Source organism: Aspergillus fijiensis (genome assembly GCF_003184825.1).
Source record: "Aspergillus fijiensis CBS 313.89 unplaced genomic scaffold BO72scaffold_25, whole genome shotgun sequence".
In the NCBI taxonomy this organism is placed as follows: Eukaryota; Fungi; Ascomycota; class Eurotiomycetes; order Eurotiales; family Aspergillaceae; genus Aspergillus; species Aspergillus fijiensis.
Genome location: NW_024469001.1, coordinates 190,345 through 215,811, shown reverse-complemented (window position 1 = coordinate 215,811; position 25,467 = coordinate 190,345). Strand labels below are relative to the sequence as shown.

Here is a 25,467-nt window from a genome sequence, read left to right as displayed (position 1 = left end):
AGTGCTGGAGATGCGGGGCGGAGAGGAGCGATTCTGCCGGTTGATGAGGGCGGTGATGACTGTGCTTGCCTGAGGCTGAGAGCGGTCGGTGAGTCGGGTTGTCTGGACTGTTTCCAATGCTCCAGGGTCAGGCGCCTGACCTGCGGAGGATCTAGTGCTGCTACGACTTGCACTTCAGACAATCTCTTGAGCAGAATCTCATTTGTATCATTTTTCTTCCATTGTGTATCCACCTGTGATTCTAAGCTTATTCCATCCTGCAGATATTGACTAGAAACCTGGCAACACGTGCGCAACATGCCTGTCTGCCCCCTTAGGCAGTTGATCTTATGCAGCTATGATGGAAGCTTAGCAGTTTCTAGTGTGGCACTAACAGCCCAGCGTGATTCACCTTGATACATACTTCCCTACCTTACGGTTTGCTATGCAGTGATAGTCTTTGTTATGCTCCGTCCTGCAGCAGACCTTGCCTAAACCAAGCGAGCACCTCGCAAACACCCTGAGCTTCAGGTAAATGGGGCCGATGCGGGTCCATGATTCCGTTCCTGCAGACAGCCCTCGCAGACTGAGACCCGTGGCCGAAATTGGCCCGCACACCAATCGGTCCGATCATCTACTCACACGCCAGACCTGGCAAGACATCATGCTCCATCGAGATCGACTTGGATGCTGTCGTTTCAGGGTGCGTTCCTGAAAAAAAGCAGTGAAGCAGACTCCATGTCTTCCGTTCCTGAACAGCACAAGGGTCTGAATATGCGGGATTCATTAGCAAGAATTCGCTTCTTCTCGGAGTTTGCACTGCTTAGTGATAGAAGACGAGCCGTTGTGCAGCAGATGAGGATATTCGCGAGTCCACTCTTGTCCCCTGAACCTGAATTTGTCAGATCTTTGCAATCCAACCGGTGGTTTCTAGTCGGCCGTCCATCTTCTAGGACCCGCTTTTAACCTTCAACGCCCATGATTAGATGGAACTCTAGATAATTTCCTGCACCCCACGGCAAATGCTCAAGCCCACTGCGCCCATTTCCTCGCGAGGGGCTCGTTCGACGAGGGACCTCGACTGATCTGCGACATAACTTGCCTAATCCAGATAAAAAATTCCCTCGTGGATGAGGGTCTTTCCATGTATATTGCACAAGTGGACCTCCGGACCGTGTTCAAACTGCCCGAACGTCGGAAATGGACGGGTTTCGACTCTTGAAGCTTGCTTGACTACGGAACCGGGATTCAAGTTTTCCTTGAGATGAAGGTTCCCAGAACTGATTCAACGCAGTGATGCGGATCGAGATGACGGGCCACGCTCGGGTAATGATGGCGAGCCTCCCGGCAGTGTACACCTGAAAACCCATGCGACAATAGCCCGCTCTGGGGAACTATAAATTGACGTCTTATGCTGCCTGATCTCCCTCTGACTGGACTTCATCCTTGACAACGCCTTTGAGTTAGTCGATATGCGCTCTGCTATTGTTGGAGGACTGGTTGCCATCGGCTCCGCTCTCGGAGTCGCTGGCTCGCCGCATGCACACACTGTTGAAAAGGCTAATGCATATGACTACATCGTCGTCGGTGGAGGGCCTTCCGGCATCATTACCGCCGAGCGTCTGGCCGAGGCCAACAAGAAAGTCCTCCTGCTAGAGCGAGGGCGCGGTCCGACTGTGGCTACGGGTGCCAATGACACGCTTGTTTGGAACAAGAACTTGACCCCAGTCGATGTGCCAGGCTTGTCTGCCGACATTGGTGCTCTACCTGAGTGGGAGGAGTATGTCTGCACCGATACTGCTGGGACTGCAGCCTGTGTTCTCGGTGGCGGTGTCACTGTGAACTACATGGTCTTCGTGCACCCACCGGACCATGACTTCGACGACAAGTGGCCCCAGGGTTGGAAATGGAGCGATGTCAAGTCTGCTGCCGATAGGCTTTACGAGCGCAACCCAGGAACTATCCTGCCCTCTGCCGATGGCAAGCGCTACGATCAAGGGCTCTATACTGTGCTTTCCAACTTCTTCAGCAACATCGGTTGGAAAGCCGTCAACATGATCTCGCAGCCCAACCAGAAACACCAGGTCTACAGCTACCCTTCCTGGAACCTTAAGGACCAGAAGCGTGCGGGCCCGGTCCGCACCTACCTTCCCCTTGCTGAGAAGCATAACAACTTTGAACTTCAGCTTGGGTCCAAGGTGACTCGTGTACTCCGTTCCGGTAGCAAGGCCACTGGAGTCGAGGTCGAGAACGCCTCCGGTCGTCTGGAAAACATCACACTGGCCGCCAACGGCAGAGTCGTCCTGTCTGCGGGCGCCCTTTCAACACCTCGCCTCTTGTTCAACTCGGGCATCGGACCTCAGTCTCAGATCGAGACCGCTCAAAAGAGCGGTGTCATCGTCCCACCCAAGAACGAATGGATCAACCTCCCCGTCGGTGTAGGTCTCAAGGACCATCCCATCTTCACCATCGTCGTCAAGACCAAAGGCACGTACGGCCCGCTTGACTGGACCGGGATCTACAACGGCACTGATACCGCCGACATTAGTCTCTATGCCAAGGGCGACGGTGTGCTGACCCAAGGAAAGCACCGGCTGATCTTCTTCTCCTCCAATGTGGTCGACGGTCAGACCCGGTACTACCAAGGATCATGCGCGCCCACTGGCGAGAACGAAGTCACCCTGACGACCTACATGACCCACGGTCTCACTTCTTCCGGTATCCTTGGACTGGATACTGACGGTAACACCGTCTATGAGCAGACCCCTTGGATGAACACCGCGGGCGATCGCGCTGCGGCCAAGCTGTTCATCCAGGGTCTGGTCGCCGACCTGACTGCCCCCTCCACCGGCTTCCAACTGGAGGCCAACACCAACGTCTCTTCCATCCTAGCCAACCCGACCACCGGTATGCACTACACGACCACCGCGAAGATGGGCACGGACGACGGCCGCCACGGGAACGGTACCTCCGTCGTTGATACCAACACGAAGGTCTATGGAATGGACAACTTGGTATGTGATTTCTCTCTGCAACATGAAGAACGTTTGCTGATCATTCTCGCGTGCAGTACATTGTCGACGGCAGTATTCACCCCGACCTTCCCACCGGCAACATCCAGGCCACCATTATGGTCGTGGCCGAGGCTGCTGTGGCCAAGATCCTGGCTCACCATTGAGTCTGGTGTTCAAGGGAGATGGAGTCGAGAAAAACGCCTATTCTTGAGAGGCGATAGACACTCGAATGCTTATTGTATAGATTATCAACGGAGTCGATACGAGTAATGAGACATTAGCTTTGCTATATAGTTATGGATTTCTCGACTCCCGAAGGCTTCCATCGTAACTGTACTGTACCTACAAGGGACAGCACATTCTCCTGAAACCCAATCGTCCAATGTGTATATGGTCCAGAGCAGCACCCAACCAAGTCCCCTTCCCGAGTCCCGCTCGTGGTGGCTGCACAACCACTCCGCCCAAGCCTTAACCCGTAACTTTAAATCGGCAGTCAGCGATGCTGGAAGTACATGATCTAGACTTTTCTGCAAGCTCATGCATATCGGTATAGTTAGATGAGTGCATCTATCTTGACGAGAGCTACTTCATCGCTACTCGCTCAGACCACACAGATTCTGATGTACCTCTTGTCTCATGTTACCTGGCAGTCCGCTACTGGGGAAACATATATCTTGCTCACAACACGACGCCTCGTTCCTCCACGGGGATACTTCAATCTCCATCCGGACAAGTATGTACTATGGTGGGTGCTCTGGTGGTCGGTGTGGGCTGAAACATCCGCGCCAACGGGTGGTATGTGGGCAAAATGACGATTGCCTTTGTTTTTTCTCTTCCTCGCGCTAGGGATTCGTGTGTAGGATGCTGTGATGATTAGATGCAGCTCTTCTGGTTTATCTTCTAAAAAGTTCCATAGTTTTGAAAAGGACATGGTGCTGTACGCGATGCTATGCCCATCGACTTCCTGCCTCCCTTTCTGTATCCTACTCTATCGCGACGTGAATACTCTCTATGTAAGGGACACTGCCTGTGGTCCCTCGACAGGTACCAACCAAGGCGATCTAAACTCATACATACTACGTTCGTACAGCACAAAATTTTTTTTCTGAAGTTAACATTATTCCTGGAATTCGAACTGCCTTGACCAAAAAAAGCACCTCTGCGCCATGGGATAGGATGTGAAAAATGCTTCCATCCGTTCTTTGGAAATGCCACCCAAACACACAATATAACACTTCAACTCAAATAGCAAAAGGACAATAGGAAACGAGACACAAAAGATGTGTGTGATATCATACAAGGAAACATCTCTCGAAGCGTAGCCATCCGTTAGAAGGTGGGGTGAGGAAAGAAGAACTTTTTTCTCTTTTATAAAAAAAAATCTTGGCTCGTCCCCTTTACTCGTCGCTCTTGCTCTTGCTCTTCTTCTTCTTTTTCTTGTCGCTGGTGTCGACTTCCTCGCCGTCGTCGGAGCGCTTGCGCTTCTTCTCCTCGCCCTTGGCGGCCTTCTTGGCGTCCTTCTTGGCCTTCTTGATGTCCTTCTTGCTGACAGAGCTGGGCTTGCCCTCGGCGTCGAATTGGATCTCGCCCCGCTCGAGCTTACGCTTGTACCGCTTGACGCTCAGGCCGGCCTGCTCGGCCAGCTTCTCGAGCTCGGAGTCCTTGCTCTTCTTCTTCTTCTTGGAGGACTCCTCCTCGGAGTCCTCGTCGGAGGAGTCTCCCTCGTCGTCGGAAGCGGCATCAGCCATCTCCTCGTCCTCGACCTCCTCAACGAGCTTCTTGTCCTTCTTGCTCTTCTTGGCGGAAGCCGGGGGCTCGTCGCCGGTCAGAGCGTCAGCATCGGGGTTATATCTCCGGGCCTCGTTGAGGTCAAACTTCTGGGGCTGGGCGGCGCCGTTGGGGGCGATAGCCACACCGCGGGGCTTGAGGGGCTTGCCCTCCATGGCGGCCAACTTGCGCTCGAGGTTGTAGCGGGCCTCGGTACCGAGGGCAGCCTTGTCCTCCTCGGTGGCATCGTCATCCCACTCGGCCAGGGCATCCACACGGAGACCCAGGGAGGCCTTGGCGGCCAACACTCTGGCCATCTTACCCTTGTTCTTGCCAGTGGCCTGGCCGATCAAAGAGGCGTGGTAGATCAGACCGTACTTGGGAGTATCGTGCTTGGTCTTCAAGGCACGGAACAGGGCCTTCTCGGCACCCAGAATCTGGAGGGTAGAAGCAGGGCTCTTGGACAGGTTGGTCAAGCTACCGGCGTGGGCAATGAGACGAGCACCGACGAGGTCACCGACAAGGGCAGTCAAGTTGGGGGCGATGGCGTTCATACGGGCGGTGAGGTAGCCAGCCAGCTGCTGACGGTATTCGGCAAAGCCAACGACCTGCTCGGCCAGAGCTTGGATGTGCTCCAAGTCCTCCTGGCTGATCTCGGTACCCATGGACCGATCAGCGGCGGCCTTGACGGCACCCTCAATCTCCTCGGGGAGGATCTCGGCGAGATCGGCAGTCTCCCAGTTAGTGCGCATGCCCATCTTCAGGACGAGTCTGGCGTAGGCGATGTTGTCGTTCAGGATCTTGGCCAGCTCGGGGAAGTGCCAGCCGTACCATTCCTTAACACGCATGGCGTAGTTGTTGAGTTCCTTGTCCAAATCATCCAACAGACCGATAGCCTGCACAATCATGGTGTCGATTTTGTCGGGGGAGAACTTGAGCTTGTGACGAGCAAGAGAGTGCGACAGACCCAGGGCCATAGTGGACATATCCTGGGGAAGAAGGCCGGGGATGAGAGTGGGCAGGTGTTCACGGATGGCACGGTAGATGTCGGTGGTGGAGGAGTCGGCAACCAACTCGATGGAAAGGCCAGGAAGCTTGCCAATGGCGTTTCCTGTGATATTCCGAGTCAGTATAATTGACATTTCCCCAGTTCGCCATCAAAGGCAAGGAAGAGCACATACCGAGCTTGGGGTCGGAAACAGCCAGAGAGACCTTCTTCTCATCCTTGACTTCGTCCAAGAGGCTGGCCAGGCGGGGAGTAACCTTTCCTTCCACGAGAGCAGCAACTTCCTCCAGGGCAGTCGCGGCGCTGTCGAACTTCTGGAAGCTCTTCAATTTCAAACTAGGTTGCGCAAGTTAGACGTACGGTCGGCGCACGGAGGGGAAAATTTTTTTGCATGAGATCACTCCAATGTAATTGCAGCAGGTTCATCAAATCCCAAGGCAAGAACGACTTACAGGTTAGAAACACCCTCTGCGGTAGCAGCCTCAGTGGTGAGGTCGTCTCTCTTCAGGAGCTTCTTGTCCTTGGCCTTGAGCAGGGCATAGCCCGCACTGGTCTCCGTGAGGATGAAGAGCGTCATGATGTAGGCTCTCGACGTCTAGCTGTGATAACGAAACAAACAAAACGGGCAAAAAAAAGCACCAGCTAGAAGTGCGAGGGGCGAGGGGCGAGGGGGGGTCGGAATTAAGAGGGAGGGGTTGGCGTAAGTTGGCGACGGGGGACGAAACCGCGTGCTGGACGAGGATTGCAATCGCTGGGAAATTTTTCGACACCAAAAAGTGAAAAAAGCGAAAACGCCGTGCGGACTGTGGCTGGTGCCCGCAGGTGGCGGTGCGAGGTGCACTCGACACACTGTCTAGCCAGCTTATGTAACCTTAGGCGACAAGGGAGACCCATCCGGGCGTGGTCACGGGATTATGGTTTACGTCGACTGAGATAGCGACAATCCATACCAGCAAGTGCTCCAATCTGCTTCGACTCTTCCCCATTTGACGATATAGAGGCAGCTTGAGGACTCGTGCACTTCCGACCATAATGGAGGGTCTTTTCTTCAACGTCAAGAGCGGGTATGTCACTCGAAATGTTTCTCCAAAAACCCCCCCGGATCTCCCCTGGCTAACTGTCCTGATCAGCTACATTGAGGGCATTGCCCGAGGGTATCGGAACAGCCTTCTGACTAGCCAACACTACTCGAACTTGACTCAGTGCGAATCGATCGATGGTCCGTTGCTCTCAAACTGACTCCCTCACGAGCACAATCGAAAATCTCACACAGCGTCTTCTTTCTTGCCCGCAGATGTCAAGCTCCAGCTCGCCCCCGCATATGGCGACTTCCTCGCCGCTCTCCCCCCGAACCCATCGACCTCCGCCCTGGCAGGCAAGATGACCGACAAGCTGGTTGCTGAATTCCGCTATCTCCTCGCGCAGGCCACGGGGTCGACGGAAAAGTTCCTGCGGTACCTGACCTACGGGTACATGATCGACAACATCGCCCTGCTCATTACCGGTACCCTGCACGAACGAGACACCCGCGAGCTCCTGGAACGGTGCCATCCGCTAGGCTGGTTCGAGACCCTGCCCGTCCTCTGTGTCGCCACCAACATCGAAGAGCTGTACAACTCCGTCTTGATCGAAACGCCCCTGGCCGGGTACTTCAAGGGGAGTCTGAGCCACCAGGATCTGGACGAGCTCAACATCGAGATCGTGCGCAACACCCTCTACAAGAACTATCTGGAGGACTTCCACCAGTTCGTCACCACACACCCGGACTTCAAGGGCACTCCGACCCAGGAGGTCATGTCGGAGATCCTGCAGTTCGAGGCCGATCGGCGGGCGATCAATATCACACTCAACTCGTTCGGCACGGAGCTGTCGAAGCAGGAGCGGAGGAAGCTGTACCCGGAGTTCGGCAAGCTCTGGCCGGAGGGGTCGCTGATGCTCTCGCGGGCGGATGACATCGAGTCCGTCGCCCTCGCCGTGAGCATCTCCGCCGATTACAAGGCGTTCTTCGATACGGTTGGCCTGACGCAGGGCGGCGGCGGCCTGGGTGGCATGGGCGGCGCCTCGGACGGGAAGAGCTTGGAGGATCTGTTCTACCAGAAGGAGATGGAGATGTGCAAGGTGGTGTTCACGCGGCAGTTCACGCCTGCGGTGGTATATGGGTGGATGAGATTGAAGGAGCAGGTAAGACAATGACCCAACCATTCTTGCGTGGACTTATTCAGCTAATCATCCCGAATCAGGAAATCCGAAACGTCACCTGGATCGCCGAGTGTATTGCGCAAAATCAGAAAGAGAGGATCGGGAACTTTATCTCTGTTTTCTAGATACCATGTTTCTTCCTTTTACTTTTTTTAGCCGTCTTGTTTAAAGCCTCCCTATATTGATCTATCCTCTGGGTCCCTATCCCTTTCATCTCTCTCTCCCTTTTGTCCATCTCTCCCGCGCCCAAAATATACTCCATGCTCCTTTCGCAATTGGTTCGTGTGTTAGTAACTTTTGATCCCTTGTATCTTATGCTCGAAGTGAGGCGTCGCCTTTTCTGTCTTTGCTTTCTCTCCGCTGCTATCTCTAGTCAAACGGGCGGACTCGGTCCTATAGAGTATCTTCCAATCGTCGAATTTCTCTCGTCTCGTGGAGCTGCATCGCTGCCCATCTTGGCTTGGCTCTAAAGGGCGGCACGTGCTTCTTTGCGGCACGATCAACACTTTCTGAGGATATCATGTAGCGTGTGGCATGTCAGCGCGGTAGGTATTTATACGCAAACAGATATACACCGATACCATGCCAGTAATGTTTCTGAGACTAACTTTTTCAAGTCGTTGGAAAAGGACCAACTACAAAGACCATGTAGATAAGGTCAATTATCTCCAAAAGGACAAACGTAATGATTCCCTGCTCTGGTGCAAGAGCGAAAAAAAAATGAATTGATCTGATAGATTCTCGTTACTTCAAACTCATGGCCGAAGTTCTCATGATGATTGTTGGATATATGTTCATGCATATGGACTCACCTGCTCCCTGAACATCATACCAGGGGCGGACATATGACGGTGTAAAAACGAAAAAAAAGCAAAGAAACTCCTCAAAGACAAAGAAATAAGCAGACGGGTTGACAAAAATGGCAGATATAATGGACACAGACGCAAGGCCATGTAGGAGGGTAGCCAACACCTTATGCCAGGGACTAGACGCATGACATGTTTTCTAGCCCGCTTCTTTTTGGCAACTGGAGTTTCGATATATTTTTGGTAAAGAAAATGCACAGCCAGCGATGATATGCAATAGCAAGAAGTCCCCTAAGCGTTCAAGAACCAGAAGGGCACTTAAGCCGATGTCAAAGCAAAATGATAAAAGCAATCCGTGGAAGATGACCCAAGATTTCGTCGCTCTTCATATTCTCCCAACAAGTTTATGATTTACTTTGTATGGACGTCACACACAAAAAAGAAGAAATGGAATAGATAAAACATAATAAGAAACCCGTGACGGCAGATCCGTTAGTCGTACTGGAAGAGAACGCTGATACTCTCGCCGTGGTGAACGCGACGGATGGCCTATAGAACGAAATTAGTTCCTTGTACATTAAACACCTCGAAAGGTATATTACCTCGGCAAAGACGTGGCCAACCTCCAAAACCTCCAGCTTGGGGCATCTGCGCAGGTGGTCCGCCTGGTCCACACTGTTGGTGACAACAACCTTGTCCAAAGCGCTAGCATTGATGCGATCAATCGCATCGCCACTCAGAATACCGTGCGTCACCAACGCATAGACTCGGGCAGCTCCTTCCCTCTTCAGAAGCTTCGCCGCTCTGGTGATGGTGTTGGAGGTGTCCGCCAGGTCATCAATCAGAATAGCGGTCCGATCCTTGACGTCACCGACCAGCATCATGGTGGCATTCTGGCGATCTGTGATCCGTGTAGGGCGGCGCTCCTGCAGGGAATCAGATAAAGTGCGACATCAGAAGACCGGAATTGAACGAACCTTGTGGATAAGGGCGAATTCAACGCCCATCGAATCGGCGATCGCGGTGGCCCGCTTAGCGCCACCGGCATCAGGACTGACAATGACAGCCTGTTTGTAGTTGGGGATATTGCGCTGAATATAGCTCTTCAGCAGGGGTCGGCCATAAAGGTTGTCGACAGGGATGTCGAAAAATCCCTGGTACTGAGGGTCGTGAAGATCCATGGTGATGATGTGATCGGCACCAGCGCAAGTGAGCAAATCCGCAACCAGGGTGCCTGCCTGAGCCACCCACTGCTTGTAGCCCGGACGGGGCTGGAAGTTGTTGATCTTGTTGGCCTCCTCTTCTGCGACGCTTCCACTATGAAGAGAGGGCAGAGAGTCCATGGTGTCACTGCGGGGCAGACCATTGACTGGACGTTGTCTCTTCACCGGGCTACCGTTGCTGATATCTTCCAATTGAGCCTTGGCCAGGCTCTTCTGAAGGTTGTCCACACCGTTGAGCAGACTGCAGCTCTCGGGCTTCCCCGGGTGTGGGGTAGGCGGGGTACTTTCAAAAGTGTAGCCATTGCCAGATTTGCTAGCAAGAGAAGACTTGGTCAGCGGAGCGCCCGTCTTGTTGTACGGGATGTCACTCTGACGAGAGTATGGGAAGAGCGGTAGAACCGCAGTGACTCTCTTCGCCGAGGCGGTTTTGCAGGCCGAGATGGTGATGAGCAGTTCCATCAAGAGATCATTGACCTTTCCGCCACCGGATTGGATGATGTAGACATCCTTGCCACGGACGGATTCTTTGATCTCGACACGGGTCTCACCGACGGAGAATTTCGACAGCAGGACGTCTGCCGCAGGGATACCCAGAACGTTGCAAATGTTTTGGGTCAGCTGAGGGTGGGAGGTACCCCCAATGACGACAATGTTGCGCACCATATTGTTCTGAGGAGTCGACTGAGCAGCGTCAGGAAATCCGGTGGGTTGCAAGATCACAGGCGAGGAAGACCGAATCGTTTGCGGAGGGGGAGGGGAGATATCCGATGAGTCGGCGGGTCTGGAGGGGCGGGACGAAGGGTGAGATTAGCACGACCAAAGAGAGGAGAGCGCTGGCTTCGAGCAGCAGGGAGAAGAACAAAAGATCTCGACGATGGAAGTGGACAAGCAACTACCTCATGGCGGGGAATCAGGGACAGGGATGGGTTCCAAGCGAATGGATGGAGAAGGAAAAACAGACATCGAGATCAGAAGGAGGAAGGAGAGAATAGGAAGAGATTCGTGGAGAATCGGCCATAGAGACGAGGAAAAAAAAAATGCCTCTGCCGCGAGTGGAACCCGGCCGTCGGTTCAGGCTGCAGGCGGGGGGCAGCCTCAGGCTGCAGATTTCCTTCTTCCGGCTAGTCCCGCCCTGCCAGCACGGGCGAATCCAACGGCCCCGCAGTGATGACTCATCACACCCGGGCCTGTGACCCCGGAATCGGACTGGAGGCGGACCTCCAAGGTTGCTGATGCCTTAGTGCCTGAATGGCATAGGCCACTAGTTATTATCAAACACACGGGTATCAGTGATCGCAGCTGAAATCCTCACAGCACTGCTGCAGAAAGAGTGCACAGCACAAGCACTCTCAATCTCCAGCAGCATTCCCCTAAACCTGAGTCTAGGTATCTGGGATTCAATCGGCCCACCCCATTTCGCTTGCAAGCTATCACGCTAGGCCCTCATCACAATCATTCATCCGCATGGAAGGAATCGCAGCACATGGGAACGTCATATGACGGGACAACACATGTAATGCTTGGTTCTCCTGTGACAATCTGGTCAGCATCAGCTCAAAGGTAATCTGAGAAGAATATTCACCAAAGTAATACGTGGACAAACAGGTACATTTGGATTGGAAACACAGAACGGGGACTTGCTCAAAGGTTACAATAAGCAAGTCTCACGCGTGAGACGCTGACCAGCAAGATCCATCATTGCCCTCCCATTCCCACTCCGGAAAGAGCTTTCGCGCTGCAACATATTCTCAGAAATGCCTTCAAGCTTGTCTGGCAGTTTCCGGGACACGCTTTCAACTTCATGGTTCATCTCGGAAGGCTGGCAGAGAATAAAATCCATGGGCTGTAGAGAAGTAAAGAGCTCTTCGATTTATCGTTTCATTTCAAGTACTCCGTACAAGTTTGAGTTATCATGAAGATATCAATATCTCATTTCTATCTCAAATCCATTCATTCTTGTTATGCGTCCGGGGAGTCCTTAGTTGCTTGGGAGCTTGCTGGTTTTTGTGCTCTGTCCTGCCCCAGCGTCTATTAAGGCCGCCTGACTGGCATGAGCCTCTTACGACCCATACCCCTCTCCAGCTCCTTAAAATGCTTCTCAGCTCACTGATAAGGCCACAAGGTTGGGCAATCAGTGAGACAAGTGGTTGGTCTAGACCGGGCATTGGCAGGTGCGACACGATGCACGTGATGCGGTACGACACAACCGAAGGGAACTCATTTAGCCGTTCAGGGACTAGATTACCTACTACTGCTAACTATTAACTAGCCCTGAGGTCTGCTACTCCTCTCGAAAGAGATCAGTATGAGAATCTTCAAATTAATTCAAACTCGGCATCTATAAATATACGGGCTTTGCACCTCAATCAAGAATCACTGAACCGTGACCTGTTGGCACCAGTCAATCGCATTGTTTTCCCTCCATGCCAGGCCGCCTCATCCTACGGCGCCCGTCCCCGACGACCGTCTCGTTCACCGTTTCGAATGCCTCAAGACATACCAGCACGCCTGCAAAAGTTCTATTCTACCTGCAAGTTGTGCTGCGGGTGCTGAGCTTTTTCTGCGTGCTCTTACTTGATGTCGCCAAACTCCGACACTCTTCCTACATCCAAGAAGCGCGATTGATCCCCTGGGCAGCTGTATGGTCGACACCGCTGGGCGCCTCGGTTTGTGGCTACGCGGATAGGTACAGCTACCCAGCTGTGGGACTGGTCAGTGCAATTGTGATGTATGGTGTCTTTAGAAAAGGATACACAGGTTTGTTCGATGTGTGCGGCTGTTGTTTGACTCATCCAGCGGTGCTAACATCCATTGCTACGGTACAGAAGAGTCGCTCCTCGTTATACGCGGGCTGGGCATCCAGACTTCGACATCCTCCAGCACGTACTTATCAAAAGCGTCTACGCGATTCATACCTACCACACAGATCCAGGATATTGTGATCCATGAGGCTTTTAAGGGATTCGAGGTTCGCTTCTATCTCGCTGTAATTGTCGAAGGGGAGACGGAAGTCCTCGTGGTTTTCCCTGTGAGTTTGAATTGGGAGCGTATGTGTGTTTGGCATCGCCTAATTGATAGCGGATAGAACCTCCTTCCGAATCGACAAATTCTAGAAGAGGTCTGGAGAGGCTCCCGACGATGTCTGTATGATTCCAAGTCATAGCGTGATTCAAGCGGAGAATGTGAACATCATGGGTTTCAGAAAAAGAGACTCCTGTGAGGAGCAAGCGCGGGACTTCAAGCGTCGCTAAACGCATAAATGTGATATGTCAGGGTAAGTACAGAAACTAATCTTATCTACATCTCCATCTTGGAGGCCTTCGCACCAGCCTCTGTTTTTCGTTGTTTGGTAGCCAACCACCGCGCATTCTGGACCTCAACGAGCTCCGTCTTGCGTTTGTGCATGACTGGAATATAATCACCGCCTGTTCTGGAATCGTTGCCACCAATGAACACTTTTTGTCCTCTGTTCTTCCGCTCCCAGACAGGGTTTGCTCCTCCGGTAGAGATCATGGTTTGATCTCTTTGACTAACAGCCAGGTCGAGCAGCGTGCCGGCTAGGATCTCATCAATCTTACGCTGTCTCCAAACAGCCCAGAGCTCCTCGACAATTCCACCGAGACCAAACTTGCCGCCACCTTTGCCGAGATGGGATTTGATCTGCCTGATATCGCCTGCATGAACCCACTCCAACGCATCCTTGCGGCTACCGCTCTGCTCGTCAGGGTAAATACAATCCCAAAGGACAAGAGGGGCGTCAGATGCCATCTCATAAGTGGGCTTGCGCGGGTTTTTAGATGCATCTAGCAGGTCGCGCACAATGGTTGGGGGTTCGAGGCCCTGGCCAACAAGGAACAAGACACTGACCATGTGACGAACCTGATGCCATAGGAATGCGGATCCTTCTAGATGAAAGACATACACCTTAGCAGCAGTAGGTGTAGGCTCAACGGATGATCCGGTGTCTTGCTCGCCCTCAACGGCGCGAAACTCTGGCTCGTTGACGTAACCCAGCGGGGTGTTTTTGGCATCAATCAGTTCAATATCAGCGCGGAAAATCTCACGGGAGAAGTTTTCAATCTGTTTGGTAACATCCAGCTTGCAGAAATTGCGGAAGTCGTGTGTGCCTTCGAAGTATTTGGCGGCTTCGCGCATCGCCTCGATGTCCAGCCAACCCTCTCTGTACTTCGGACGAGCGTTCGTTCCGTCATTGGCACGGGGCATTAATCCGAGAGGCCCAGGGGTTGGAGAGAAGGCAGGCTGGGTGAAAAAGTACTTGTAGTGTCGTTCTCGGCAGGAGAAACGAGCATCGAACCCTTCAGGAGGGTTGGGGCACCACGCCAGGACCCTGATATCCTGCGGAAGAACCTTATTCAACATGCTCACATAAGGATGTTCATCCTTGATATGATCCCAACCGTCATCCGCCTCCTCCGTGTTCTCCATAGCCGTGTCCGGGTTCTGCGCATCCGTCTTGCGCATTGGTCGCGTGCTGCGGACCCTGATACTAACGACCTGCCCAAAAGCGCTCACACCGCGGTCCGTGCGGCCAGCCTTGGAGTACTGGCATCCGTCCCAGTTGATCCAGTAGGGCTTGACCTCACGCGGCGCATAGTTGTCGACAAAGTCATCCCCAGAAGTATCGGTCGGAAAGATCAGACGTGTCTTGCGCAGTGCCTTATAAAGTTCCTCCTCAATGGTCGGCAACGGTGTGGCATTGCCGTTCGCGTGTTCCAATCCGTTATACCGCTGTCCCAGGTAGGCAAACTTCAGCGCGATGTAGCGCGTGTTATACTTCGAAGGATCGATCTCCCGGCGCACTTTCGCGGGCTTAGGCTTCCGTGGCTGTAATTCCTGCTTGGCTGTCGAAGAGGGCAAATCGGCAGGCCTTTTCTCGGTAGGTTTGTCGTCCTGCTGCTGAGGAATGCTTGTAGTGCTCTGCGTCGTGGGGGCAGGCGATGCGGCGTACTCCGCTGTCCGGGAGTGGAGTTGGCGCTCAAGTTCGGTGATGCGAGCAATCAGACTGGAGGTAGGCCATGTCGAGTAGTCCGGTTCTTTATCGGAGGAGCCAGACGCTGGCTGGGTTGGCGTCTTCGCGGGCTGCTGCTGCTGCTGCTGATCCGACATGGTTTGCAGCGGCGGGAAGGAATTAACCTGGGCGAAGGAACGAGCGAAACAGTGGAAAGATGCGGCGGCTGTTAGACGGGATCTGTATGTAGTGGACTCTTGAGCACGAGTCAAGAAGGTGCGAAGGCTTCCTTGGAGACTTCGCATACCCGTGAGGAAAAGAACGTTGGGTGGACTCGAGACTTTCGCGGAGGTGGCAGCGGAAATTGTTTTCTCTGGGGCTGCGAAGCAAAATTTTGGAGTCGCTGATCCAGATGACTTACGGAGTGTATTGCTCGTGTAACCCTGGTATTTTTACGTCCGCTGACATTGGAAGATATGGTCGTTCAGCTGTGGCTCGATTATGTTCGAAAGGAAAATACTTCTTGAGTTTATCATGCTACCTTCCATAGTAGAAACGCATATCACTGTATTCTATGGACAGTAATTCCTGTTGGTTGCCCAGAGAAGATTTACCGTGGGAAGTATCAAGCAACGACTGGTTCGAAGGCGGACGGCGTGACATACATATTCCGGATCTTATCGCATCTCGCACACTACTGTATCTTGACTATCTCGCTAACCATCACAGGCAATAGCCCTGTAGAACTACCGAGAGATGTTCAGCTGTCGGTGACAATTGAGTGCGCTTTACAAGCAACAGAATCTCTCAATAAGTCACAAACACTCGTAGCGTTCCATTCGGAATGGCGGACTCCTACCTCCAAGAAGACAACCCGACGGTTACGATCTTACTCTTAGGAGACTCAGGTTGTGGCAAGTCGACCTTTCTATCGTGAGTAAATTCTGTTCTTTGACAAATCATCATATGCAGCATTCGGCAATGTGACTCATTGTTATCCTTACTATTCCCTTCCTCGCCCTAGAAAAAATCGTATTTGTCCGCTAATGCCACCCAGAAGCCTGAAATCCAACCATCGCCGACTTCAAGGACAAAGAGGAGACGACGTCCCATTACGGGATAGCGACCAACCCTTTCTCTATGACATTCGCTTCTCCAAGAAGTCATTCACTCTCGAAATCTTCGATACCGCCAGCCCCAATCAGCACTGGTCGACTCTCCGGCCGGATGTGGTGCTTCTGGCGTTCGATATCTCCAATCGCGAGACCCTGAACGGGTTGAGAGGGGTAAGTGGACCTGAAGCCCGGGGACCATTGTTCATATCGCAGGCCTCCTGACCCCTTCATCATGGCTTGCCCCATTCTGACACATGTTTCCCAGTGGCGACACGATATCATCCGGTACTTCCAACACGGCTACGGGGAGCGCATCCCCATCATGGTGGTGGGATTGAAACGAGATCTCCGAGTCGAGGGAGAGGGAACCATCTACCCACAGGAGGTGAGTTTGGTCCTGAAAATGGGTTGTTGTTTTCCTTGTTTGCAGAATGTGATGGACGCTGATTTGTTTCATAGTCATACCGCATCGCCCAGGAACTTCGATGCGATCGGTATGCGGAATGTTCCGCCGCTACGGGTGAGTTGATGGCGGAGACCTTTGAGGATATCGCGCGGATGGCGGGGATGACCTTGACGGCTGCGGGCGGGCAGAGTAAAGGGGGTTGCGTTGTGTGTTGATTGGTTTTTTTTTGTTTGTGATACCCTTCTTTCTCATCACTTTATCATTCATGAGTGTTTTGGTCGGGCCTTTTTTTGGATGCCCGGAGTCTGGTAACCTTGGAAGTTGAGGTAGGCGGATGGACAGAGGTTTAAAGCACATAGCAGATGGCTCTAATAAGGCAGATCCGGATATACCGTACTACTTGTAGATTGTTGATATCGCATATCGAAATCGACTTCAACCCATCCACTGGCGTTACGCATCTCTACTCTACTATCTCTAATGCTACGAAGAAGGTGGAAAGACATGGTAGCTGGCATCACTTTTCAATTACGCTATGATAAACATGCAGGGAGAAACCAAGGTAACGCTTAAGTCCACCTTGTAGATTGACAGCACAGGGCTTTCCCCCAGAAGCTCACCGAGGCAAGAGAACAACTGGATATCTTTCCCTCATAAGCGCCAAGTCAACTGTTTAACGTTGCAATTCCTCCCCGATGCACACCATAAACGAAATATCAAATATCGGATGGGCGGGAAAAAGGTTTTCACCGTAGCATACCACGTCAGAAAGGAAAAGAGTAGGAAAAGGGGTTGTTTGAAGTAGTGGATCTCCCGTTGATTGTGTGTTTTTTTCCTCATTTTTCTTCCTTTGCTTTTTGGTTTTTTTGGTAACTTGTTGAACAGAGACTAGGATAGACATGACAAGGGGATTACTTTTCCTCTTTTGTGGTTGGAAGGGTGTGCACGAGTGTCGCTCCGATTTGCGCAAAGGGAGTCCACTGAAAGCTCCCCAACCAATCGCCCAAGATGCTTCATGGAAAAGAAGATGTGAATCAAAATCCCTTCTCAACGACCGTCCGTGTCACCGGGTTCAAACATTTACCAGTTGCCCTCAGCGGGCTTGGTCTCAGCCCAGCTCTCGCCAGCAGGAGCGGCAGAGCTGGCAGCCCAATCGGCACCGTCAGCCTCCCAGCTGGTACCAGCAGCAGCGGTAGCAGCGGAGAAAGCAGTGCCAGGAGCACCAGCACCAGCACCGGCGGTGTCCCAGTTGTCACCAGCGTAGCCGGACTCGATGGCAGCGGGGCCAACCTCCTCGGCGGAGGCAACCTTGGTCTCGTCGGCAATCTCCTTGTTCTCCTCAGCCTCGGGGTCACGGTAGAAGTACAGGTCGACAACGACGTCCCAGTCAACCTCGCGGGAGGCGATGGTACCACGGAGGCGGAGGACCTCACGGGCGAGCAGCCACCAGACGAGACCGATGGCGTGGCGACCCTTGTTGTTGGTGGGGATGGCAACGTCAACGAAGTCGGTGGGGGAGTCAGTGTCGCAGAGGGCGATGACGGGGATGTTGACGTAGCTGGCCTCCTTGATGGCCTGAGCATCGGTGCGGGGGTCGGTGACGATGATGAGGCGGGGCTCCTTGAAAGAGCGGGTGATGTAGTTGGTGAAGTTACCGGGGGTGAAGCGACCGGCGATGGCGGTGGCACCGGTGTGGGAAGCGAACTTCAGGACAGCACGCTGACCGTAGGGACGAGCGGAGATAACACAGACATCGGCCGGGTTGTCGATGGCAGCGATGATACGGGCGGCCAGGACGATCTTCTCCCTATAACAATCGCGCGTGCGCGCGCAAGTCAGATTTCTGGCCCAATTTATTCATCTCGTGTTGCATTTCCATTCGCGTGTCTCCTCCGATTGCGCGTTGCGATTTTCCTTCTCCTAGTAAAACGTACCAGGTCTTGCCAATGTTGATAACGTTGACACCGTCGGGGCGAGTCTTCCAGAGGTAAGGCTCCATGTGGGACTGGAGGTTCTTGGATCCCAGGTGGCACTGGGCAGCCAGGAGCTGCTCAATGTCCTGGGAGGTAGGGTTGAAGATCGGGGGGAGCTGGGAGGGGGCCATGGTGGACGATTGACTCTGCAAAGGAGATCGAATTGAGGATATCAATCGACTGGCGCTTGTCGCGGTGGTGATGACGGGAGGAGAGACGGAACGCGAAGCTGAACTTTTCCACGCCGCGCTGAGATGGTGATGAATTTCGCTTGCCGTTTGTGAATTCTAGGGCTAGGGTTAGCCAAGACCGGGAGTCCCCGGACCGTCCCCTGATATCACGTGAGACTAACTACCCAAACCAGGACTAGCGTCCTTTGCCCGGTCTTCGAGATTTCGGAGAAAGTTCAGCGCGCCTGTGCTGGTTGACGGGCCTTAGATGCGAAGAAGCTCCGGTTTGTTCTACGACCATTGCCAGTGCTCGCCGTCTCACGCTTCCAACCATGTCTCCTCGCTTGCTTCTTCAGTCTTCCCTCAGGGCTTTCACTGGTATGTCATCACTCCTCCTTCACCACTTCCGCCTTGGTCGGTCGCCAATATCTCTCTAACTTGTGTGCTGTTGATACCAGGCTCCTCCTCCATTCAGAGTCCGCTCGCCGCCCTATCCCTCACCCCTTCCAAGACCACAATCAGAGCCGGTTCTGCAGAGGCAAGAGAACGTCGCAGGCATGACCCTTTCTTGACCGCTCAGTCGCGCCAGCGCAAGGCAGCCAACCTCTCTCGCCGACAAGCTCTCGCCCAGGAACGTGAACAAGCTTTGGGAGACCCGGTCAAAAGCGCACCTACCCCCTTCATCCAAGAATTGCAGGAGACCCAGACGCGTCCCGAGAATGCCTCCCCCAACTTCCTCGTGAAACCGGCTGAACTACAGAGTGCTCTCGACCATTCGAAGGATTTGACTTCTCCTCTCGCGAACCCGGACCGTGATGCCGCCGACCCTCAGCTTGAGATGGAGCAAGCTGAGCAACACAACAAGCAGCACGAGAATGCATTGGAAGCCATGAACCGTATCTTGAAACTTGACAACGGAAACAACCAAGATCGCATGCGCCTTAACATCCAGAAATGTATCGAGACCTTTGGTCGGCACAACACGGACCAGACATTGCCCCCCAAACCAGCTAGCGTGTCTCTCGACTCTGCAACTTCTCCTCCCGAAAAGTTTCCCCGGATCGGGGCTGATACTGGCTCCCCAGAAGTGCAGGTGGCTATCTTGACAGCCAAGATCATCAATCTGTCCAGACATCTTGAGACGACCAACAAGGACAAGCACAACAAACGCAACCTGCGCCTCCTCGTGCACAAGCGACAGAAGCTTCTCCGCTATCTGCGACGAAAGGAGCGTGGAGGTCCCAGATGGCAGAACCTGGTCCAGACTCTCGGCCTCTCCGACGCTGCTTGGCAGGGTGAGATCAGCATGTAATCGGGACTCTGCCGGCGTTTGTATTCTATAATTTCTTTTGACCACCCCCTTCCCAAACTATCCCTTTGGCGTATATCAACCTCATGATTTTGTCTCTGAAACCGTTCCTCTCCCCCACCAACCTGGCGATTATGGCAGAGAGCCGGCGAAACTGTTTTTCATCTAGTGCCACCTCACTCCAGCGATTTCTGGTCATTTCAAGATCATCGCTGTGTACTGTACAAATATTGCTATCGTTTTCCACGACTTAGAATTAACTTGCATGGAATGCGACTTCTCATTGCCTCTGCGCTTTGAACAATGAGTCTGCGACTTGTAGTACGAATTGGTGTAACTGACTAGGCACATTTCTTTACTTCGCTCAACCACTCAGCAGCCTGCATATTTTATGATTCATGTAAAAGTCTTTCAGATCAGGGTATAGTATGACCCTTTCATGCCTGATGTCTTCATAACGATTACCGAGTAATCTGGACTGACTGGGAATTTGCGGCGACATTGCGGTTGCCGACGGCGTCACCGCCTTGTCAATTCTGCCGGGACGTCACTCCCTCGAGCCGCAAATTTCCCGCGCGGTCGAGTGAATATTCACTTCACTGCCATCTTCTCATCCATCACCAGATGCTATAGCTTTGCTTGCTCCGGTAGTGAATGTTGCCAGCTGCCCCGCGGGTCCACGGCCCACACGCGCCATAACACCATAACAACAGAATCATAACACAGCCCACCCACCCAGTGAGTTTTGTTTTCTTTCCTTCCTCTTATCCTCTTCCCTTCTCATCTTCTCTACAACATCCTCCCTCTCCTCTCCACCTGTTTCGCACTTCGCAAAAGCTCTTATCTACACACAAACAATTGCTCTTGTGCGCTTCGAGACATCGCCCTCCTCTTTCCTTGTCTGTACTCACCTGTGCTTGGCTTCCTGCCTCGCAGTGTTAGCAGAGTCGGAATTCCGTCGCGCTTTTCCCTTCGCTCCTTCTCTCTCTTCTGCCCATCCTACACTCCATCCTCTCTTCCTGTCTCCTCCACCTTCTCTTCCTGTCTCCTCCACCCTCTCTTCCTATTGCTTCCACCCTGATCACTTCTTTGTGCCTGAAGACTCGAGCTTTATTCGACTCAGGCTTTGTTTTCCAGTCCCGACAACCTGTACTCTCCATCAGTTCGCAATCACCATCATCTTTCTTCACGTGTGTTGATATTTCACCCCTGTCGAATCCTGCTGTGCTTGCTTCAGCTTGGGGTTCACACCCACGCCACGAGACGGGCTCTCAACGTTGAAGCTAAATTGCAACTTGGGTCATTGTCCTGTTCTCTGTGCGCGCGAAAACCGCAACCTTGCCTTTTTCGAATCCGCTATCCCCCATCTCTTCTCTTACCGTCGACCTGCGCTTCAAGCTACCTCTATCTTGGAAAATTTGAAAGGTCTTCTCGCATATCAAATTTACCAACGGTGCTCACTTTAGTGCCGCGTTAACTCGAACACTTACCAATTACCATTCACTTTCTCGAACAGTCAAAATGCGTACTCGCTCGCAGATGATGTCGCCTGGTGGCTTCGTCTCCCTAGATGACCACAATGTTGCTCGCCCCACTAGGTCGACTAGAAGCAACTCGCAGCAGTCCGCCGCCGAAGAAGAACAGCCCGCTCCTCGCCCCAAGGCAACGCGCGCCAAGAAAGCGTCTTCCACAACGACAAAAAAGGCTCCTAGCAAGAAGAAGGCCTCTACAAAGAAGCGCACAACGCGCCGAACTACTCGCAAAATTGGCCAATCAGATTCCGAGGAGACCGAACAGCACCAGACCGAAGAGAACGAGAACGCTGAACCCACCGCATCCCAAGCGGAACCATCTTCACAGGAGAACGGCAGCACCGAAGTGGGCCAGAACTCTAACCCTATAGAGAGTGAGTCCCTTCCCAACAACACACAAAGCGCCCCGGCCAGAGAACCACCACAGACCTCCCAGGGACCAAGTGCTGCCTCGGAGGTTTCAAGTAGCCCGGAGCCGCCTCTCTTTGAGAGGTCGCGGACCATGTCTGCCGGCTTCGGGTCTTCTGAGGCAGTCACAGTCCCTAGTGAGCTGCTGGAGGAACCAGCCACGACGGCGCCAATGGACCTCCAATCAGACGAGGTACCAGCGGTGCCGTCTGTGGGCTCCCCGGGGGGAGCGGAGGGAGATATCGAGATGTGTGATACAGGTTCTGTATTATTCGCAGGACTCGAAATCGAACCTCTTCCCCTCGCGGGTAGTACATTTCATCCGTTCGGGACCGGTCCACGTCCTACGAATCAGCGTCGGGCTGTGGACGTGCTTTCACCCGTGCCCGAGCACCTCGGGTCGGGTGAGAGCAACGGTCTCGCCACAGATTCCCTTCAACAGGGGTCTGTTAGTGCTCCGGGGGGTCTGGGGCATGGCACATCCTCTTCCAAGAGAGCGGGGCTAATGTACAGCACAGACAAGAAGCGTCGTCGCCCAACCAATGAAGACGACAATGACAAGAACGACGGGGAGCCAGTCACCCCCGCTGCGAATAAGCGGCGCAACCTTGGTATTCCCGGAAGTACTCCCTTCTCCCATGCCAGTCCCTTGCCTCGCCGTGTCACCGCCAATATTACCCCATTTTCGGAGAGACTTCGCCGCCGCAACGCCGAGTCGCAAGGCCGCATTTACAGGACCAGTCTTCGCATCTCGCAGTACCTCGCCCAGGAGGACGCTGATCGTCTCGCTTCTGAGAAGACCCCAGTTCCAGGAGAAGATATCTCGATGACTGAACCTTTCCCAAGCTTTGAGGATAACGAACTACTTCATGAACAAGATGCACAGAAACCGGAATCGGAACCGGAACCGACACAGCAACCTACCACTCCGGACCGGCCTGCGAGTAGCTGGAGAATCCGCGGGCTACTGAATTCTGTCCCTCGCAGACTTTCTCGTCTCATTCCCACTTTTGGACGAACCCCCGAAAGAAATGAGAATCAAGGTATGCCTTCTTCATGGCTTGGTATCATTTATTCCGCTTATGCTTGTTAGTGCCAGCAGAACCATCAACCGAGCCGCTCAACCGTACACAGCCTAGAGCGTTCGTTCCTTCGAACAGAACAGTGTCTCCCACTCCCAAGACCAAGGGACCGACCCAACAGCCGCAGCGTGATCTCTCCTTCTCCCTGTTCCCTGCTACTATTGACAGGTCTCGCTACCTTGATGATAAACCTAAAGCCACCCCCAAGTCTGTCCAACAGACCCCTGCCGAGGCTCCATCCAAAGTACCTGAGCCTCCGGCCGATACATCGAACCCCAAAGATTCTGGTGAATCCACTGCCGAAGCAAGCAAAACTCGAGGCCGTAACCCTGTCTCAGGGGAGCCTAGCACCTCCACTCCAAGCCAGAAGAAGCGCAAGCGGGCCCCTTCCCCTGATGTGATCCCTAACCCGCCTGGATGCAGCTATGGAATGTACGAGGACTACTTCGTGATCTCTGACGATGAAGAAGATGAAGACGAGGAGCCTGCATTCCCACAAACCGAACCCAAGAAACAAGACGTGAAAGGAAAGTCCGCCATTCGCGATGTTCTCCGGTCCGAGCGTCCAGCTTCGAAGAAAGTTCGATTCGATGCGAGTCCCCAGGATACCCCATCCAAGCTTAGAATGAAGCCCCGCGCCACCGATCCGTATACTGGACAGCATTTCGTCGGCATGGATCTGTCTGGCGAATCGAGTAACTCATCTTCGTCTCTGCCTCCTACCCACGTTTCGCAGGCCGAACAGTCCACTGTTTACCCGGATCTGCGCAGTCGCCCAGGCTTCGTTCCCAATCGTGATGGTACTTTTGAAACCCCCTATTCTGATACTTCTTCTGATGTCTCAGAAGAAGATACCCCAGCTCCTGGCTTTGTTCCCAATCGGGATGGTACTTTCGAGACTCCTTATTCTGACACCTCCTCTGAAGCTTCGGAAGACGAGGCTACACCAGATTTCGTTCCCAACCGAGCCGGTACATTCGAGACTCCCTATTCGGACTCCCCATCGGAACCCAGTACTTCTGCCCCTGAATCTGTGCCCGATACACAGACCACTTCGCCCATTGAAGCTCCTTCGCAGCCTCACATTACTGAGAGGTATGTTCTTCATCTTATCTTCACGAGCCCAGGCAAGGCACTGGCCTGCTAACCAATCTTCCATCTAGCACATCATCCGACGAGACTCGCGCGACTCCGCAGCAGGCGCTTGTCCCTCCTACTACCCCAGCCAAGGTTGAAGATGATGCTCTTGCTCGAGTCCGCTTGCAGGCAGAGAAATACAAACCCAAGACGCCCAGTGGACTCCGCACTGCGAGCCGCTATTCTAGCCCTTTGACTCTTGCTACTACTCCTGACCCAGTCTCCGTACCTATTGCTACCCCCAGCACAGTTCCCGGACCTGTCGCTAGTCCCGAGCGTGCATCCAGCCCCGAGGACTTCGGTGACGACCAATTCGCTCGCGATGCTCAGTGGCTCTATGAGAATTGCCCAACTGGAGACCTCTCCGAGCTTGCCTGGCCGGAAGCCGAGAATTATGAAGATATGGGCTTCAGTGCCGAGGCAGTACGCATCGCCAACGAAATGTGGGATCCTTCAGTGGTCGATCACGCTTACGATAATATTTGGACGCCCGGCCTGGAAGCGTTCAGGCGCGAAATGGAGACTGGCCTTTCGCACGCCGCACTCGCATAAAACCTTCCTTAATAAATGTTACTACTGAATCCGGTCGAAAGTTGCTCAGGTTATGGGATGTCGTTAGTTCTTCTTAATCACTCAGACCACCACATTCGCCTTTACACCAAGCCTTGGTCTGCCTATCTGGTTGAAATTTGTTCAGGATTTGGCATATCATTCGCTCTTCGTCGTTCAGACCACCACATTCGCCTTTACACCAAGCCATGGTCTGCTCATCGGGTTCAAAGATGTTCAGGTTTTCAGTTGTCGTATACCTTGGTAGCTCAGACCATCACATTCGTCTTTATCCCATACTATGGTCCGCCTATCTGGTTGAAAGTTGTTCAAGCTTTTGATTGCCGTGTACCTCCATCGCTCAGACCACCACATTCGTCTTTACACCAAGCCATGGTCTGCTCATTGGGTTGAAAGTTGTTCAGGTTTTCAGTTGTCGTATACCTTCATCGCTCAGACCATCACATTCGTCTTTATCCCATACTATGGTCTGCCTATCTGGTTGAAAGCTGTTCAGGTTTTTGATTGCCGTGTACCTCCATCACTCAGACAACTACATTCGTCTTTACATCAAACCATGGTCTGCCCATCTGGTCGAAAGTTGCTCAGGCTTTGTCATGTCGTTGGCTCTTCATCGCTCAGACCACACCAAATTGTGGCCTGCCCATCTGGTTGAAAGTTGCTCAGGTTTTTCATTGTCGTGTGCCCTTCTTCATCGACCAGACCACCATATTCGTCTTTGCATACACCAAATCGTGGTCTGCACATTCGGTCGGCTGTTGTCCAGGTTTTGGATTGTCGTTAGCTCCTCTTCATCGCGCCT

At 53.1% G+C, this 25,467-nt stretch overlaps 10 protein-coding genes across 10 annotated transcripts; 6 read left to right on the top strand and 4 right to left on the bottom strand.

The window, feature by feature from the left end:
* Positions 1–1,451: 1,451 nt before the first annotated feature.
* Positions 1,452–3,157, top strand: BO72DRAFT_378708 (cellobiose dehydrogenase; the record flags this gene model as incomplete). Its single annotated transcript, XM_040941324.1, has 2 exons — positions 1,452–2,993; positions 3,050–3,157. 2 exons carry the CDS (start codon positions 1,452–1,454, stop codon positions 3,155–3,157), a joined length of 1,650 nt encoding a protein of 549 aa, XP_040800994.1.
* A 933-nt stretch (positions 3,158–4,090) lies between these two features.
* On the bottom strand, positions 4,091–6,513 carry nop58 (RNA-processing protein NOP58). The gene is made up of 3 exons (XM_040944774.1): positions 6,219–6,513; positions 5,942–6,102; positions 4,091–5,871 (listed from the first exon to the last, which is right to left on the bottom strand). The coding sequence occupies exons 1-3, from the start codon at positions 6,341–6,343 to the stop codon at positions 4,391–4,393; spliced, it is 1,767 nt and encodes a 588-aa protein (XP_040800993.1). The 5' UTR covers positions 6,344–6,513; the 3' UTR covers positions 4,091–4,390.
* Positions 6,514–6,703: 190 nt separating this feature from the next.
* BO72DRAFT_528023 (H(+)-transporting V0 sector ATPase subunit d) lies at positions 6,704–8,415 on the top strand. The gene is made up of 4 exons (XM_040950146.1): positions 6,704–6,830; positions 6,897–6,985; positions 7,040–7,947; positions 8,007–8,415. Exons 1-4 carry the CDS (start codon positions 6,799–6,801, stop codon positions 8,088–8,090), a joined length of 1,113 nt encoding a protein of 370 aa, XP_040800992.1. The 5' UTR covers positions 6,704–6,798; the 3' UTR covers positions 8,091–8,415.
* Positions 8,416–9,111: 696 nt separating this feature from the next.
* On the bottom strand, positions 9,112–10,762 carry BO72DRAFT_117086 (ribose phosphate diphosphokinase subunit PRS5). Its single transcript, XM_040938985.1, has 3 exons — positions 9,749–10,762; positions 9,374–9,697; positions 9,112–9,320 (listed from the first exon to the last, which is right to left on the bottom strand). Exons 1-3 carry the CDS (start codon positions 10,655–10,657, stop codon positions 9,264–9,266), a joined length of 1,290 nt encoding a protein of 429 aa, XP_040800991.1. The 5' UTR covers positions 10,658–10,762; the 3' UTR covers positions 9,112–9,263.
* A 1,655-nt stretch (positions 10,763–12,417) lies between these two features.
* Positions 12,418–13,157, top strand: BO72DRAFT_468822 (PIG-H family GPI synthesis protein; the record flags this gene model as incomplete). Its single annotated transcript, XM_040946929.1, has 3 exons — positions 12,418–12,751; positions 12,820–13,022; positions 13,080–13,157. 3 exons carry the CDS (start codon positions 12,418–12,420, stop codon positions 13,155–13,157), a joined length of 615 nt encoding a protein of 204 aa, XP_040800990.1.
* Positions 13,158–13,260: 103 nt separating this feature from the next.
* On the bottom strand, positions 13,261–15,319 carry BO72DRAFT_448355 (pseudouridine synthase DEG1). Its single transcript, XM_040944773.1, has one exon. It carries the CDS (start codon positions 15,119–15,121, stop codon positions 13,292–13,294), a length of 1,830 nt encoding a protein of 609 aa, XP_040800989.1. The 5' UTR covers positions 15,122–15,319; the 3' UTR covers positions 13,261–13,291.
* Positions 15,320–15,528: 209 nt separating this feature from the next.
* On the top strand, positions 15,529–16,917 carry BO72DRAFT_448352 (putative Rho-like small GTPase). The gene is made up of 4 exons (XM_040944772.1): positions 15,529–15,896; positions 16,021–16,249; positions 16,344–16,463; positions 16,538–16,917. The coding sequence occupies exons 1-4, from the start codon at positions 15,808–15,810 to the stop codon at positions 16,697–16,699; spliced, it is 600 nt and encodes a 199-aa protein (XP_040800988.1). The 5' UTR covers positions 15,529–15,807; the 3' UTR covers positions 16,700–16,917.
* Positions 16,918–17,217: 300 nt separating this feature from the next.
* rps0 (40S ribosomal protein uS2) lies at positions 17,218–18,645 on the bottom strand. Its single transcript, XM_040944771.1, has 2 exons — positions 18,419–18,645; positions 17,218–18,291 (listed from the first exon to the last, which is right to left on the bottom strand). The coding sequence occupies exons 1-2, from the start codon at positions 18,586–18,588 to the stop codon at positions 17,565–17,567; spliced, it is 897 nt and encodes a 298-aa protein (XP_040800987.1). The 5' UTR covers positions 18,589–18,645; the 3' UTR covers positions 17,218–17,564.
* A 234-nt stretch (positions 18,646–18,879) lies between these two features.
* BO72DRAFT_477669 (mitochondrial 37S ribosomal protein uS15m) lies at positions 18,880–20,220 on the top strand. Its single transcript, XM_040947458.1, has 2 exons — positions 18,880–19,005; positions 19,086–20,220. The coding sequence occupies exons 1-2, from the start codon at positions 18,960–18,962 to the stop codon at positions 19,937–19,939; spliced, it is 900 nt and encodes a 299-aa protein (XP_040800986.1). The 5' UTR covers positions 18,880–18,959; the 3' UTR covers positions 19,940–20,220.
* Positions 20,221–21,277: 1,057 nt separating this feature from the next.
* On the top strand, positions 21,278–24,954 carry BO72DRAFT_117051 (uncharacterized protein). Its single transcript, XM_040938984.1, has 5 exons — positions 21,278–21,842; positions 22,395–22,919; positions 22,976–23,758; positions 23,885–24,053; positions 24,122–24,954. Exons 1-5 carry the CDS (start codon positions 21,458–21,460, stop codon positions 24,645–24,647), a joined length of 2,388 nt encoding a protein of 795 aa, XP_040800985.1. The 5' UTR covers positions 21,278–21,457; the 3' UTR covers positions 24,648–24,954.
* The last annotated feature ends 513 nt before the right edge of the window (positions 24,955–25,467 follow it).

What these genes read in the sequence shown, in the direction of transcription:
- nop58 (XM_040944774.1), bottom strand. Translation starts at nt 6,343, where the DNA reads ATGACGCTCTTCATCCTCACGGAGACCAGTGCGGGCTATGCCCTGCTC. An exon ending in GCAGAGGGTGTTTCTAACCT is followed by an intron (nt 6,103 to 6,218) that starts GTAAGTCGTTCT and finishes TGCGCAACCTAG; the next exon opens with TTTGAAATTGAAGAGCTTCC. An exon ending in TGTTTCCGACCCCAAGCTCG is followed by an intron (nt 5,872 to 5,941) that starts GTATGTGCTCTT and finishes GGAATATCACAG; the next exon opens with GAAACGCCATTGGCAAGCTT.
- BO72DRAFT_528023 (XM_040950146.1), top strand. Translation starts at nt 6,799, where the DNA reads ATGGAGGGTCTTTTCTTCAACGTCAAGAGCGG. An exon ending in TCAGTGCGAATCGATCGATG is followed by an intron (nt 6,986 to 7,039) that starts GTCCGTTGCTCT and finishes AATCTCACACAG; the next exon opens with CGTCTTCTTTCTTGCCCGCA. An exon ending in GGATGAGATTGAAGGAGCAG is followed by an intron (nt 7,948 to 8,006) that starts GTAAGACAATGA and finishes ATCCCGAATCAG; the next exon opens with GAAATCCGAAACGTCACCTG.
- BO72DRAFT_117086 (XM_040938985.1), bottom strand. Translation starts at nt 10,657, where the DNA reads ATGGTGCGCAACATTGTCGTCATTGGGGGTACCTCCCACCCTCAGCTG. An exon ending in AATTCGCCCTTATCCACAAG is followed by an intron (nt 9,698 to 9,748) that starts GTTCGTTCAATT and finishes GATTCCCTGCAG; the next exon opens with GAGCGCCGCCCTACACGGAT. An exon ending in TTGGCCACGTCTTTGCCGAG is followed by an intron (nt 9,321 to 9,373) that starts GTAATATACCTT and finishes TTCGTTCTATAG; the next exon opens with GCCATCCGTCGCGTTCACCA.
- BO72DRAFT_448355 (XM_040944773.1), bottom strand. Translation starts at nt 15,121, where the DNA reads ATGTCGGATCAGCAGCAGCAGCAGCAGCCCGCGAAGACGCCAACCCAG.
- BO72DRAFT_448352 (XM_040944772.1), top strand. Translation starts at nt 15,808, where the DNA reads ATGGCGGACTCCTACCTCCAAGAAGACAACCCGACGGTTACGATCTTA. An exon ending in CCCTGAACGGGTTGAGAGGG is followed by an intron (nt 16,250 to 16,343) that starts GTAAGTGGACCT and finishes CATGTTTCCCAG; the next exon opens with TGGCGACACGATATCATCCG. An exon ending in GAACCATCTACCCACAGGAG is followed by an intron (nt 16,464 to 16,537) that starts GTGAGTTTGGTC and finishes TTTGTTTCATAG; the next exon opens with TCATACCGCATCGCCCAGGA.
- rps0 (XM_040944771.1), bottom strand. Translation starts at nt 18,588, where the DNA reads ATGGCCCCCTCCCAGCTCCCCCCGATCTTCAACCCTACCTCCCAGGAC. An exon ending in ATCAACATTGGCAAGACCTG is followed by an intron (nt 18,292 to 18,418) that starts GTACGTTTTACT and finishes CGATTGTTATAG; the next exon opens with GGAGAAGATCGTCCTGGCCG.
- BO72DRAFT_477669 (XM_040947458.1), top strand. Translation starts at nt 18,960, where the DNA reads ATGTCTCCTCGCTTGCTTCTTCAGTCTTCCCTCAGGGCTTTCACTG. An exon ending in TTCCCTCAGGGCTTTCACTG is followed by an intron (nt 19,006 to 19,085) that starts GTATGTCATCAC and finishes TGTTGATACCAG; the next exon opens with GCTCCTCCTCCATTCAGAGT.
- BO72DRAFT_117051 (XM_040938984.1), top strand. Translation starts at nt 21,458, where the DNA reads ATGCGTACTCGCTCGCAGATGATGTCGCCTGGTGGCTTCGTCTCCCTA. An exon ending in CGAAAGAAATGAGAATCAAG is followed by an intron (nt 22,920 to 22,975) that starts GTATGCCTTCTT and finishes TGTTAGTGCCAG; the next exon opens with CAGAACCATCAACCGAGCCG. An exon ending in CTTCGTTCCCAATCGTGATG is followed by an intron (nt 23,759 to 23,884) that starts GTACTTTTGAAA and finishes CCTCCTCTGAAG; the next exon opens with CTTCGGAAGACGAGGCTACA.